At 44.2% G+C, this 14,496-nt stretch overlaps 2 protein-coding genes across 3 annotated transcripts; one reads left to right on the top strand and one right to left on the bottom strand.

Moving 5' to 3' along the window:
- Nucleotides 1–4,163: 4,163 nt before the first annotated feature.
- dnaja1 (DnaJ heat shock protein family (Hsp40) member A1) lies at nt 4,164–11,140 on the bottom strand. Its single transcript, XM_079730899.1, has 9 exons — nt 11,021–11,140; nt 10,197–10,349; nt 9,772–9,964; nt 9,269–9,373; nt 8,667–8,894; nt 7,825–7,939; nt 7,328–7,443; nt 6,551–6,651; nt 4,164–6,093 (listed from the first exon to the last, which is right to left on the bottom strand). Exons 2-9 carry the CDS (start codon nt 10,326–10,328, stop codon nt 5,863–5,865), a joined length of 1,221 nt encoding a protein of 406 aa, XP_079587025.1. The 5' UTR covers nt 10,329–10,349; nt 11,021–11,140; the 3' UTR covers nt 4,164–5,862.
- On the top strand, nt 11,106–13,794 carry aptx (aprataxin). Of its 2 annotated transcripts, none has more exons than XM_079730900.1 (7): nt 11,106–11,364; nt 11,511–11,557; nt 11,800–12,123; nt 12,288–12,347; nt 12,457–12,686; nt 13,063–13,166; nt 13,252–13,794. In XM_079730900.1, the coding sequence occupies exons 1-7, from the start codon at nt 11,235–11,237 to the stop codon at nt 13,404–13,406; spliced, it is 1,050 nt and encodes a 349-aa protein (XP_079587026.1). In that variant the 5' UTR covers nt 11,106–11,234; the 3' UTR covers nt 13,407–13,794. The 2 variants fall into 2 exon arrangements, with proteins under 2 accessions (XP_079587026.1, XP_079587027.1); XM_079730901.1 differs by having other exon boundaries at nt 11,800–12,075.
- Nucleotides 13,795–14,496: the final 702 nt, after the last annotated feature.

Raw genomic sequence — 14,496 nt, forward strand, 5'->3', positions numbered from 1 at the left:
ATAATAGAATAATAGATGCTCCTTTCCTTTGTGACATACACACAAATACACACACACACACACACACGTCTACAGATTATGCAACGTGTATGTACACTTTGCGTTACATGAACGCTTGACCTAGCGTCAACACACATAGAGACACTAATACATCTTTCTCCTGCTCAGCACATGCAACACAGCACAAGATTCCCTTTTAGCTCAGGGAGTCTAGAGCATCCAAGTGTATTACGTTGTCCGTGTACTGCAGCATGAGCACATGGTCTGGGTGAGTGGGAGAGCAACACACAGTCCATGTGCGCCTGGAACAACAACGCTGCAACATGTGCATCAGGCGCAGTGCCACCAGATCTCTGTTCCAAACCGCTGCTCCCGCACCCTAAATCGCCAAGGAAGGAGAGAGGGAGGACGGGGGGATACGGAGAGGAATAGGAAGAGTGGGGGTGAACAAGAGAGGCGGCAAGAGGAAGAGAGCATGGAGAAAGAGTGAGGGGGAGTGAAAAGGGAGGGTGAAAGAGGGTGAGATGGAGAGAGAGGGTTAAATGTGCGTCCATATTGTGGTGCTTGAGCTAATCTCAAGGCATTTTATAGGAGCTAAAAATACCCCACACCCATCAGTGGGTGTTTGTTTGCTTTTCAACCCTTTCCTTCATAGCCCCCATCTAGAGGAAATGCAGAGTGGCTGGTGTACAGAAAAGAGACGGCTGCTTCTGCTGTATACTGGATCTCTCTCACTCTATCCCCTCTGTCTTTCTCTATCCCCTCTCTCACCCTCACTCTCTCTATCCTTTCTCTCGCTCACTATATCCCCTCTCTTGCTATCTCTCTATCCCCTCTTTCTCTCTCTCTCTCTCTCTCTCTCTCTCTCTCTCTCTCTCTCTCTCTCTCTCTCTCTCTCTCTCTCTATCCCCTCTCTCTCTCTCTCTAAGCCCACTCTCCATCCAACAGTTTCTTCCGGCAATTGCTCTTTAATAATTGATTGAATCCATCCTCCCTGTTTCTCCAGGATCCATGAGATGCGCTCCGGGAGGACGCTGAGGAGGCTGTGCGGTCACACGTCCTTCGTGAACGACGTGTCCTTCACCGAGGACGGCCGCCACATCCTCAGCGCCTCGTCCGACGCCACGGTCAAGGTAGTCCCCGATGCGATGCCGGACGCTACGGGACACGGCCGCGGGGCCATGTTGTACCATCTTCCACGCGTCACCATAACCACATGACCGCCGTTTAACAGAGTTCTGGTGTAAAAACATTAACGATGTTTAATGTCCGATATTAACCGTTAATATCGGACATTAATATCGTTATATATATCGTCGTATCAAGGTCTATTGCAACACGCCACCTAGGTGGCGCGTTATTGGGCTTCTCCAGACAAAGGAAGCAGGGTGGTGATGATGGTTTATCCTAGAAGTTTGTAGACGATGATACATGAGCTGGAGCTCCATGTTGCCATGTAGCGGGTCTCTCCCAGGTGAGGCTGCTCAAACCAGCCGCCACCCGTACACACTCTGCAGTCACTATTACCATTTTCCCTCCATCTGCTGGTAATATAGCCTATAGCGAAGCCAGCCTGAATGTGGCGAGATCCCATCTGGTTTGATGGTCTGGCTGTATGACGCTACTAGTATATACAAAGCTACATCGGTGCACCCCTAAGGACATTCCTCTTTGGATCATTCCAGATCTGGAACACAAAGACGTCAGAATGCCTCCACACTCTCACCGCGCTGTCTGGCCCGGACACCCCGGTCTACAACGTCCTGCCCCTGCCCCGGCACCCTGAGCTCTTCGTGGCCTGCACCCACTCCAGCACCCTGCTGGTGATGAACCTACAGGGTCAGGTAGGAAGGGAGGACCTCAAGACCGACACATGCACCCTTCCACGAGTGCCACGAGTAGGGCTGAACGATTAATCGAATTCAAACCGACATCGCAGTGTAATAGAATGCAAATTTGCAAATCACTAAGGCTGAGATTATAAAAGAACTAACTTTTTTTTAATTATTTTTTTATTATTATTTAAAAAAGATTTATGATTTGTTACTGTGACTGACTGGAGATCGTGAGATTCGTATTTCTTTTTCTTTAACAATTTAATAGTTCAATATAAAAAAACGTTCAGCCTTAGCCACGATTATCGCTCGACATGTCCTCATCGAATGATGCCCCAAACATAGGGAAAGAAAATGTCCCCTTTCCATGTGTAGAAATTACTCGTGCCCTCCTGCTGTTTTCCTGTGCTATATTCTCATGTTAGTATTTTGTATTCAACATAAAATATCAAAGCATTTCATTTTGTATTGGCGTATATTATGTTTTAGTTCAAGTCTTGTGACCTGGTGCAAGTGACCCCTGTCTCTGTCACCGCACGGCCGTGTTGGCCGTAGTGCCCAGATGATATGTGAGACCCCCGTCTGCCCCTGTAGACGGTGGGGACGCTGAGCTCCGGGCGCACCCAGGGGGGGGAGTTTGTGTGCTGCGCCGTGTCCCCACACGGGGGGTGGGTCTACTGCGTGGGGGAGGACCGCGTGCTCTGCTGCTTCCGGCTGGCTACGGGACGCCTGGAGAAGACCCTCACGGTACGTCCTGTCGCTGATCTCCGAGGGCTCGCCGCGCTCGGACAGCATGACGGAATAGCACAGGTAGTCTTTCAGGGGGTCGTCTGGACTTTGTCCACTAAGACCTCGCCTGATACGGGCCCGGAACCCAGGGCTAGACTAGGGCTCATGCAGTGATTGCAAGTTGATGACCAACAAGGCTGAATCAAGATTGTGTTATATTTCTCTCCTGTCTGTCTCCCTCTCTGTCTTTGTCTATGTCTTGCCCTCTGTCTCCCTCACTGGACCACAGGTCCATGAGAAGGACGTGATTGGCATAGTCCACCACCCTCATCAGAACCTGATCGCCACATACAGCGAAGACGGGCAGCTCCGGCTGTGGACGCCATAGGTCCAAGGTTGTCATGGCTGTAGGGCTGCAAACAAGCATTATCTTCCTCTTCATTTTCAACAATCCATTGTTTATTTTCTTTGAGGTGAGGAATTTATTTGTGTGGACAAGTTATCCATGAGGCCAAATGAATGACAATTGACCAGATCTCAAAGCGACATCTTGAATTTGCAAAGGCCACCGGGAAAATCATTGAAGTATTAATTGAATAACCAGAAAGAAGAAACCAACCAACTTTGGGGATTTTATCAAGTGATAAAACAGGAATTGTTTGGTAATAATAGAGCAAAACAGAGCAGAGAAAGGAAGGGCGGAAGGTGAGTGGGAGGAGGGGGCGGGTTTTTGGTAGTTAAGTTTCATAATCTTGTGCTTCTCTGCTCTTTCTCTTGATACCTCTTGAATCTTACCTACAGCAGCTTTAATAGTGGAAGAAAATGTCTCTCTATTGCAGATATGCTTGCAAATATGTCACTGTTGTTTTAAAATCCTACTTATCCTAGATCAAATAAAGCAGCCACTGTGCATTTTATATTATCAGTGGTTATGTACTATCACGGTGCTGTGTATAATTAATTGTCTTCAAGGAAAGGCCTGTGGTCTATGCCTGTTCGGAGCATTGCTAGAGCGTTACTGTACCTTGTATATTATGTAAATTGGATTTGCTGGTCGCTGTGTGTGTATATGTATATTCTGTACGTAATTAGATTTGCTGGTCGTAAATATGTTCTGTACATAACATTAGATTTGCTGGTCAGTAAATATATTCTTTATATAACATTAGTTTTGCTAGTCAGTATACTTTCTGTATAAAAACATTTATATGGTCAGTGTATATGTTCTGTACATAACCTTGGATTTGCTGGTCGATATATAGATATTTTGTGCATAACATTCGATTTTGCTGGTCAGTATTTATTCTGTACGTAAAAGTAGATTTGGCTGGTCAGTATATACTTTACATAACATTAGTTTACTGGTAGATGTATATATTCTGTATATAACTTTTGATTTGCTGGTCTGTCACCATGATTGTGAATAAAACGTTTAGTAGCTGAGCTAGGTGTCCGTGACCTTGTTTCACTACCGATACATATTGATAAGGGGGCCTTAGGAACTGACCTCAAGGCGAGTGTGTGGACATTTTGCTATTCTCTGACAGTGAACCTTGACCGCATAACCTGCTTGTTCAAAGCACTCCGATGCAAGTCAAATTTAGTGGACCAAAAAATATTTATTACAACAAAGCAAAATCTACAATAGATTAAGAATTAAAAAAGAATTGCATAACATGCTCTTTAAATTATAAATTATAAACCATGAACAAATAATTGGTCCTTTATATTGGCAGACAATGTAAGACCATTTATGTGTTAGCAGTATCCCTGACAACCAGATTAATACACACCAGTCTATAAATCCATAACAATGAAATGAAATGGCAGTCCTCCATACTAGAACAATAGTTGTGTGTATTTAAATGTTGACAGAAAGCTGCATAAAGAGTAGCGCAGGTTTAAAAGATAAGGCTCGGTAACACTAGTCACTCCAGTGTAGAACCACATTTGGAAGTGGAGTCACTCCAGTTATATATACCCAGATTTGGAAAAGACTTAAACCTCCACCATTTGGCTTAGACACGTAAAGGTAATATAAACTTTCATTTAAATGCAATGCTCTTTACTTTATTTAGTTCATTATTGGCAATGGTTGCAAAATCACCATTGTTCCAATTTTGCTAGTTCAAACTAATTAGTCAATTGTCGCAAAGCAAAGAAACACTAGACACTTTCTATTATATTTTACCAAAGAGATGACCTTCCTTCCTTCCCTGCTTCCTAACATACAACTGTTGAGTGTTTATGTAGATTTCGCTCGTGACATAATTAATTAGTGATTCTTACTCAGAGAAACATGCCAAAATCTTTAACAGAGTTTCACAGTTGTTTGCATATAATCACTGCAAAAATGTATTCCTTCGTATCATATATGCAATTAATGTACTTTAATATTGACATTTAGAAAAAATGAAATGCTACCCCTATGTTGTTATAGTGTAATTGATTGTTAAATTTTATGCTTGATGTTTACAAAAAGCCCTTAAAATGGTACAGCAGAGCGGGGGTGAGTGGGGCTTCACAGATAATAAACTGTACCATCCATCTGTTATTAAAAATATATATTAAAAACAAAAACACGTTGGCCTCAGGTTTAAGGTCACCAATTCAAAAGACACCTTTCTGACACCACGACATCAACCCTCTGCTTCTTCAGCCTGTTCACACGACAATCATGAGATAAAAACTACAAGTCACTAAAATAGACTACAGGAAGTCCTTCCTCCTAAGGGAACCATTCTCCTCTTCTCCTAAGGAAACCCACCAAGTCCCTCCTCCACTTCACAGAGTGAGGGTGTGGCTCCCACTATCCACACGCTGGGCCGCTCAGCACTGACCTGCCCCCTCACGGCCTGGTCTTAGACGTACATAAGGAACATTTGGCAGAGTGGTGCACCCACAATGCAACACGGCGGCCACGTCTATCGTCTCGTTTTTAGCGTGGGATTGGTCGCGGTAAAAGAGAGGCCATCGAATGAGTCCCGTTGGATTTAAAAACCTCACGTCACAAACACGCCACCCGACAAGTGTGGAAGAACCCCTGGTGCACTGAGCACGCAGGGGGGCGACCTCAAGACGTCCCGGTCACGTTTCACGGAGCATTCCCACTCGACACTTTACACCAAAGTAATTAGAAACAAAATTAAAAGTACACAGAATGCAAAATACAGAAAGTGCTTCACTTGAATCACGGTTTGGACCTCAGACGTACGGCGGCTGGAGAGGTGGGGGGTGGTGGTAGAGGAGGTGGAGGTGGAGGGGGTCGATTCAAGGCGGGCCAGGTGTGTGGGGGGGTTTAGGAGGTCTGGCACTGGACCCCGCCGGCGCTTGGGTAGTCTTCCTCCTCCACGTAGTAGTGGCGGCTTGGTCGCTTGCGGTTCTCAAAGTCACAGTCCTCCAGGTCTGCGTAGATGTAGAGGTCGTCGTCCATGCTCTCGGGCTGCTCCTCCTCCAGCTTCCCCGGGAGGTAGGCCTCCAGCTCCTTCAGCTTGCCCTGGGGCAGGAAGTTGGCCTGGGGGAACACCACCTGGGGGAGGGGGAATCACACAGAGTCAAAGTCAAAGTCCGCTTTATAGAATCGAAATTGCCTTTGCCTCCGACCCACGGTGCAATAAGGAGAAAAGGATACAATTTAGGTCAAATAAAAAAAAGAGTCCTGCTTTTTGGAGGGACCAGAGACCTGAGACCCCTCTGTACCAAACCTTTGAGTTGACTCTCGGTACAGAAAACTGGGTCTGTTCTAGCTCCTCAGCCGAACTACCATTCATTTATTTTATTTCCAACTGATTTACTATTTAGCAGTTATTTATCCAAATCCTGCTAGGGGTGCCATCAGGTAGAATGCCGCCATTGGGGTTTTCGAACCCACAGCCCATCCGGCAAGGAGAATGCATATGCCTTATGACTATACATATAACATTTAATAATGTGTTTCCACACAGTGTTGTACGCGTGCGGTGCAGACCGAGGAGGCTTTTCCGTACCGAGAAGTGAACAAGGAGTCGTCCCTTCTCAAAGGGGCGGCGTTGCATTGGCATCCCTTCGCCCAGGACACACTTCTTGTCTCCGGGCTTAATCAGATCCCCTGAGGAACACAACAAGAGACAGCATAAACCGGAAGGCCAAATATAGTGGAGCATAGATATTATTTTCACTAGAAAGGGAAAGTAAACAGACCACATGAAAATGACTACGAAGAGGCGACTACAATCCTAACCAAATGCAATTTAATATTTGACACTCATATTATTTTCTATTCAAAGTGGCAACCTCGAGGAATTTAATGTAAATAAAGTGCCTTTGGCCCACAGATAAAAGCCTTTCAATTTGCATCAGTATTACGGATGCAAACTGGGTGCCGGTGGTGACTCTGTTTGTATCTCAGGGATAAAGCTTATCGCCAGAGAGAACGAAACGGAAATCTTTCCCAATTCTATTTCGATCAAGATCAAAAATGATCCGGTAGGCGTTAAGGATTCAACATGCCTCTGTGTGGTTGGTCTGAAACCGTCGCCCCATGCAACAGTGTTGCTAACAGATTTAATGATATACGCCAAACCACACAATGCGTAATTTTACCAAATTTACACTAGAGACTGATTTATCAGCCACAACCATTTACCAAACATCTGTGGATAATAAAAGATTGCAAAATAAAGTCAACCCTTTCTTTCAAACAACAACAACAACAACAACTGGTGAAAACCACTGCTATCCTGTGTATATTAATTCAGTCAGTACATGTCAGCTGGACCTTTTACCTGGATTAGAGGTGATGAGGAGGGTTCTGTTGTCCAGCGTCTGGACGGGCTTCTGGAAGCCACACAGTGACTCCACCAGCTGCAGCTCCATGGTCATCACCAGGTCCTGTCCATGTCTGGAGACATCAGAACAAACAGTACTGTTGGTCTATGGTTTCACACCTCAGAACACAAGACCGGCCTAATGCGCACCAGCACTGCTTACAAAGGTCCCAAACCAACTAAACATGTTACCATTAGACAACACTGTAAACACTTCAATACAAGCAGGATAAACTGATGCATAGACAATTTGTTAATACGGAGATCTGAGATCTATGATCGTCATCTCACATTTAATATTTCAACATTAGCTATTAATAATGTATTTAGTTAGGGTTGGCATTCATTGAAATACGAATCAATGAGGCAAAAACATTGCTTGCAAGGCTAAGCAATGGTTGATGAATAAGACTAAAATGTAAACACCAGTAAATGTGTGCATAATAATAAGTGACCTGGTGAAGCGAGAGTGTTCCCTCTGGTCCAGGACGATGATAATATCTCCTGCCTCCAACCCTGGTTCCTGATCCCCCTCTCCGTGGAAGACCACCTTCTGGCCATCCTTCATGCCTGTAAGGACAGAGTCAAGCCACCAGTGATCTTTCTACTCCAAAATGGGCCTTATTCACATAGCTGCCATCTTGGTTCTAACCTGAGTTATTCAGTTACCTGACCCGGCCAGCGTTAAGAGTCAAGATGGAACAAGATGTTGGCAAGGTTAATCAGGACCATGAGAATAAAAATGATGTCAAAACCTGGGATCACCTTTCTGCAACTTACTTCCTTACCACATAAGCATTTACCCCTATGCACACCATTGTAAAAACATGTTCCAGCCTTCAACTGGTGTGTTTAGCGCTACAGGTTAGGCTATACTCTGCTGGTGTGTTTAGCGCTACAGGTTAGGCTATATTCTGCTGGTGTGTTTAACGCTACAGGTTAGGCTATGCTCTGCTGGTGTGTTTAGCGCTTCAGGTTAGGCTATACTCTGCTTGTGTGTTTAACGCTACAGGTTAGGCTCTGCTGGTGTATTTAACGCTTTATAAATGATAACAATAATTTATTAACACTTTTCAAGAATGTGACTAAAAGTAATTCTAAACGATTTTAAACGAGAAGCGAAGCAGATGCAGTGAAGCCAAAATAGGTGGGACGTGTCAGAATCCCTTTCTCAGTCTAGCGGCTCAATATTAAATAGTTCGGAGGTATAAGAGCATGTAGCATTGCCTCTGTTATGGAAGAATCTTATTCCATCTTATTCTCTACGTGGCACTACGCCCAACCCCCCCCCTCCTACCTTTGTCGATGTGCACCTCCAGGATCTTCTTCTGGCGGACGATCTTGCGACCGCCGCAGGCTTTACAGCGGTCCTTGTGGCTGATGCGGCGGCCCTGGCCCTGGCAGCTCTGGCACACGCTGGACACCTGCTGCACCATACCCATCCCCAGCTGGTGCAGGCGCACCTGCATGCCTGTCCCGTGGCACGACATGCACATCTCCACCGCCCCTTTACGGCCCCCCCGGCCTGGACAGAGGGCAGAGAGGAGGACTATGGTGAGCCGCCGGAGTGTTTTCACTGCCTTACTGAGACCTCTTCAGATCAATGGAGTACCTGCCTTGATGAGCCAACGTGACACATTGTACCGATACTGCTACAGTCAAGATAAAACTTGATCCCAGAAGGGGACCTCAGGTGTTAGAGCAGCAATGAGTGCATCAAACAAGAGAAGTATAATTAGATAAGAGTAAATAGTGGAATACCAGTAATGTAAACACATCCAGGTAGCGTTGGCAGTGTGAAGGGTTGGGTTTTGCTGGAGTCACAGATGGTGCTTGAACAGGGTTCATAACTAGTTCAGTATCCAAGAGTAATGCCCTCTTTGGAAGCACAGGGCTCACCTTCACACTTATCACAGATGGCGTTTTTCTGGACGGCCAGTTTCCTCGTGGCTCCGTTATAAAGATCTTCTAGAGTCACGATCAGCTGATGAACCACGTTCTTCCCTGGAAGTGGAGCAGACGTGAGAAGAACAAGAACATTCAAATAAAAGTTTGTTTAAACTGTTTATCTCTCAAACACTTGCTAGGTTTTGTTGATGGAAAACGTGCCTATAAATACGTCGCACACAAACAAAGCTATGCTACCAAATGTGCGCCATAATATGGGCATCTTTAAAGTGACTCTCTTATGACAGGGCAAAGTTCATCCATGTAGTAACCATTCACGCTAGATTAAAGAGTTAAGACACATTCCCACAGTAATGATACAATACAAAAACAAGTAACAACAGTACTGGTAAATCAATAACAAATGCAATATACAAATGATCTACAAGACAAGGAACTCAGTATGTCCTATCCTGTATCCAAGAACGACGACACTGATGGCTATCTTCTCGTACCTCGTCTCTCCCGATGCATCCGCCCCCCGCCTCCGAAGAACATGTCAAAGATGTCCATGGGCGACGCAAAGCCGCCCCCGCCACCACAACCCCCGCTGCCCCCCTCCTTGATGGCCTTCTCCCCCCCCCGGTCGTACACCTCTCTCTTCTGGCTGTCCGACAGAACTTCGTATGCCTGCGAGATCTGCTTGAACTACAAAAACACACACACAGAAACAAATGTATACTTGTAAACATCAACAAACAACATCATTTAACAGAGTAAGCTGATGTTTATTAAATTGAAGAAGTCTGAAATTCCTAAGTGAAATAAACCCCCATCTACAGCAAGTTTCCTCTCAGGAAATGAATTTGTCTCTGTAGGTAAATTCTAATGTATGTGAAAGGTTTATGTTCATTATAAATAATGAGACATGGCGACTTACTCTCTCTCCCTCGGTAGGGTTTTTGTCAGGGTGGTATTTCAAGGCCAGTTTGCGGTAGGCCTTCTTCAGCTCGTCTGCTGTGGCACTGGGCGGGACACCCAGCATGTCGTAGAAGCCGGTTTCTTTGACCATGATCGCCTTTAAAAAACGTACCTACGAATCGGCACACACGTTAATATTGACTGATATTGATATTTCATGAAAACCTAATCTCTCAACCCTAGGCACACCACCACGACATTATGACTTGAATACTTTGTTTAGGCCTAAACGGCATCTCACAATACATAATGTCATAACACAGTTGTAATTGTGTGCTATCGATAAATCGACAACTACACAACAACATCCGCCTCGTATGTCCCCCGTCCAATGCTTCAGACACGCAAACAAACACCGACTTTAATGTGTACCGCCACCCCGGGGAGGTGTGCTTTAGCCCCGGGGCCAGGGACCAGGTGGGTGTCCTGGTGGTTGTGTAACCCTTCGTGTATGTGGTGATGCAAGTAGTGCGACTTGTACATTTCTTCAGCTACCATTACAGCACCGTTTTAAGATACGCAGTTTGTTCGCAAAAAGACACACTATGACCTTACACCTTATACTTCATTTATACTTATAAACGAAACATATAGACATCTATTACCCGTCTCACATAGCCCGAGTTAGCTGAAGCTAACACAGATGTTGTGTTATGATGGCGTTACCGACTGTTAGCTTCCGGCCGGCTAACAGGCAGTGGAGTTAGTGTTCAACAAACCGAACCACGACCGACAGGGAACACGAACACGTTACACATTAAAATGAGATCGGGAACGGTTTACCTGCTAATTTAAATCGATAATCATGGAGGGGAGCAATGGACCCTGACCCAAGACGACCGCCTTCTAGAACCTTCTGTAGCCCGAGCAACCGCTGGAGCGCACGAGACGAACCGAAACCAGTGACGTCGGTCTCGCGCGACACGCGTCAACAAAACAATAGTCAAGCAGCGTGCGGTAGTAATTTGTTCACCCGCTTTTGTAAAATCATTCTAAAATGCTTACTTGCTGGCTTATCAGCAAAGACGGAAATCATGAACCTCTACAACTCCCTCACTATCAAACGGTTTCGATGGGTCGAGGTCCAGAGACGACTATTAAAGATAAAAAATGTTCTAGACATCAAGGTATTATGTAAACAGTTACTTGCTGTGCATGCACACACTGTTTTCACACAATGTTCTCTCCTTGAAAAGGGGTATGGCTGTAAGCATATCCATTAAATACTCATCTCAAATGTTAACTTATGCAAATGTTATTTGTCCTGGACTAGTTGACCTGAAGGCAGATTGCAACAAGGGATATGTCAAAGTTAAACAGGTAAGATAGGGTGATGATAACTTAGATATATGACGTTAGCTGTTAGTGCAGGCTATGTCTTGTCTCGTTTGATACTCATCTTGTTAGTCGAATGGGTGGTTGACAGAAAATAACCATTTCATTTTAAGCTTTAATAGTCATTATTTTCGTTGTCTTATATTACCATCAATAACCAAAAATATTAAATTGAGGATTGTCACCATTCAGTAACCAAATGTCCACCTCCTTCTCTCATTTCATAGCTGGGTGCAAACCCCACCTTTGTTGACTCTGTTGAGGTGGGCAAAGGCATTGAGGTCAAGATGGAGCCCGGGCAGCAGCTCCATATTGTCAACCGGCTCTACCCCTACACTGTACAGTTCAAGGAGGACCTCTCAGGAGAAACGCCGCCTGCCAAGAGACCGCGGGAATCCCCCTCTTGGGAGGCAGCTGACTGTAAAGCGGCGTCAAACGTTAAAGTAGCGAAACAGGCTAACCACACGCTGTCGTCAGGCAGAGAGTCTGCTACGTCCACCAATGTAAGCTGGCTAGGTAGCTTAGCTGAAGTTCTCGAGTTGACAGCGTTAGTAAGTTATGTCTTTGTCTCAACATGGACAGGTTCAAGTATTTATAAGTTGGTGCTGTGTTTTCACCGGATGCTGGATGATGACTGGAGATGGCCAGTGGTATGCTTGGGCAGAGAAATCTGTTTACCCTGTTAAATTGAAAAAAAATCTCCAATTTCTGACAGGAAAAACCTGGAATATGGAGCAATGGTCTCAAGGCCACCATGCAGGACCCTAAAATGCAGGTAGACATTTTTTTTACCAAGTATCCATATCTTTCTAATGTACCCATGTTTTAGTTTTTCCTTACTTGCGTCCAATGCTAATAGCCTCTTGTGTCTTTCCGTTTCGAAGGTTTACAAGGACGACAAGGTGGTGGTGATCAAAGATAAGTATCCCAAGGCCCGCTACCACTGGCTGGTCCTGCCCTGGGAGTCCATCCCTAACATGAAGGCCCTGCGTGTGGAGGAGCACTGTGACCTGCTGAGACACATGCAGCAGGTGGGGCAGCGCATGGTCACACAGTGCAAGGATGCCCCCGCTCTGCGCTTCCGGAGTGGCTACCACGCCATTCCCAGTATGAGGTGAGATGTAGTCCAAGTTAAATTACTGGCTCGGGTGTACTTGTCCTGTCTAGCTTAGTCTTAACAATTTAGACTTGAGATGATTTTCTCAAGTCTGATGGTAGACAAGCTTGAGTCTGGAGGAATGGGCGTTTCACTTTCTGTCAATGTTTGTTTCGACCAATGAGGGTGTTAAGAGGCGGGGATCTGTGGGCGAGTAGTTGGCCATAAAGTTTAACTAAGTGTCTGTAGGGGTTTCAAATCAACACTGTGTAGACTGGCCACTGTAGAAACACAATTATTAAGAACAGGAAACGAGGCATAACTCTGCCCGTTGCCCCTAAGATAAGTTTAACTTTAAACTGACTAATATACAATTATTTGTGTTTCACGCAAGCCACATTCACCTGCATGTCATCAGCCAAGACTTTGACTCCCCTGCCTTGAAGAACAAGAAGCACTGGAACTCCTTTACAACTGACTACTTCATTGATTCTCAAGGTAAGGCTTTTAATATTGATACACATGACACGTGTTTTCTTGTTTGTTTTTACATGGTTAATAGTGCTCTGGTTTTAATGTACAGATGTGATCCAGATGCTTGAGAAGACTGGAAAGGTCACAGTAAAAGAAGGAACCAGTGAGTTGTTGAAGCTTCCGCTGCGCTGCCACGTATGTCATGAAAAGCTGGCCACGATTCCCAGTCTGAAGAAACACCTCAAGACTCACATTTCCGTCTAAAAACACTTCAAAGGCCTACAGTCATTCAGGCCTACAGTTCCAAAAAAAAAGCCCTATGGTTGTAAAAATATATATTATTTCTTTTTTTTTCTAATGTTATAGCTGGTTTCAGAAAATCAGGGATACTGAGAGCTTGAACGTGCAACACTAATTTGGTATTTTTCTGTTATGCAAACTTCTAATGTTTGCATAACAGAAAGAAGCTCGACTTCTGATGCTAAGGAATTTTTAAGACCATGTTATGCATGTTTATATATTCTGAGATATTTGATTATGTTTTTGTGCGATCAAACCTAAACATCTTGTAGTTTTACGCTCAAACAGTGGAAGTCTGCACTTGTTACAACTACTGAAAACTACTTAAAACCCTATTTTACAAATAAAATAGTGGACATGTTTTAACTGTCCCTCTTACAAGCATTCAAGTATTGTAATCAGTGTCCATGTTTCCAAGTGTTTTCTGTTTTTTCTGTTTTCTAAGTAATGGTTGTAATTTGTTGTTTTGACAATGTAAAATATAATATTCTTAATGCATCTGTCTAAATATGACAAGGTTATGATCCGTCCACACATCAAACACTGTAGCTTGCTACAAACTACAGTATCACTCCAATACCAAGTTCATATTTCTAAATTTGAATTCTAGATGAATACTTTTTATCCTTGAATGAATGCTGAAACTTCAACGTGGTAGATTTATTCTGAATGTATACATTTGCTTATTCTCAGTATGAAGAAAGTTGGATTATCCTTTACCAGATGATCCACTGTATGATACAAAAGGGTTTGAACTGGGAAATAGCCTTCATCTTGAGGAGCTATCTTTGACATTAGGTTGTTCTCCTTGCCTTGTATAGTTTGTCTCCATCTAGTGGATCTTTTTCGAAAACATAATCTCGAATCACGTCGAAAGTGTTTCACGAGGGAACCACGTCACGAAAATGAACAGAAAGATGAGTAAAGACTTTACCCTTTGAAACCCTTCGCTCTAACTAACTGCTAACCGGCCGTGGTTGTATCAGTGGCTTTAATATAGTTCATAAACATAAAAAAAGATACAACATAACATAATTGCATATGAAAATATTTA

This window comes from Pollachius pollachius, assembly GCF_949987615.1.
Source record: "Pollachius pollachius genome assembly, chromosome: 2".
Taxonomy (NCBI): Eukaryota; Metazoa; Chordata; class Actinopteri; order Gadiformes; family Gadidae; genus Pollachius; species Pollachius pollachius.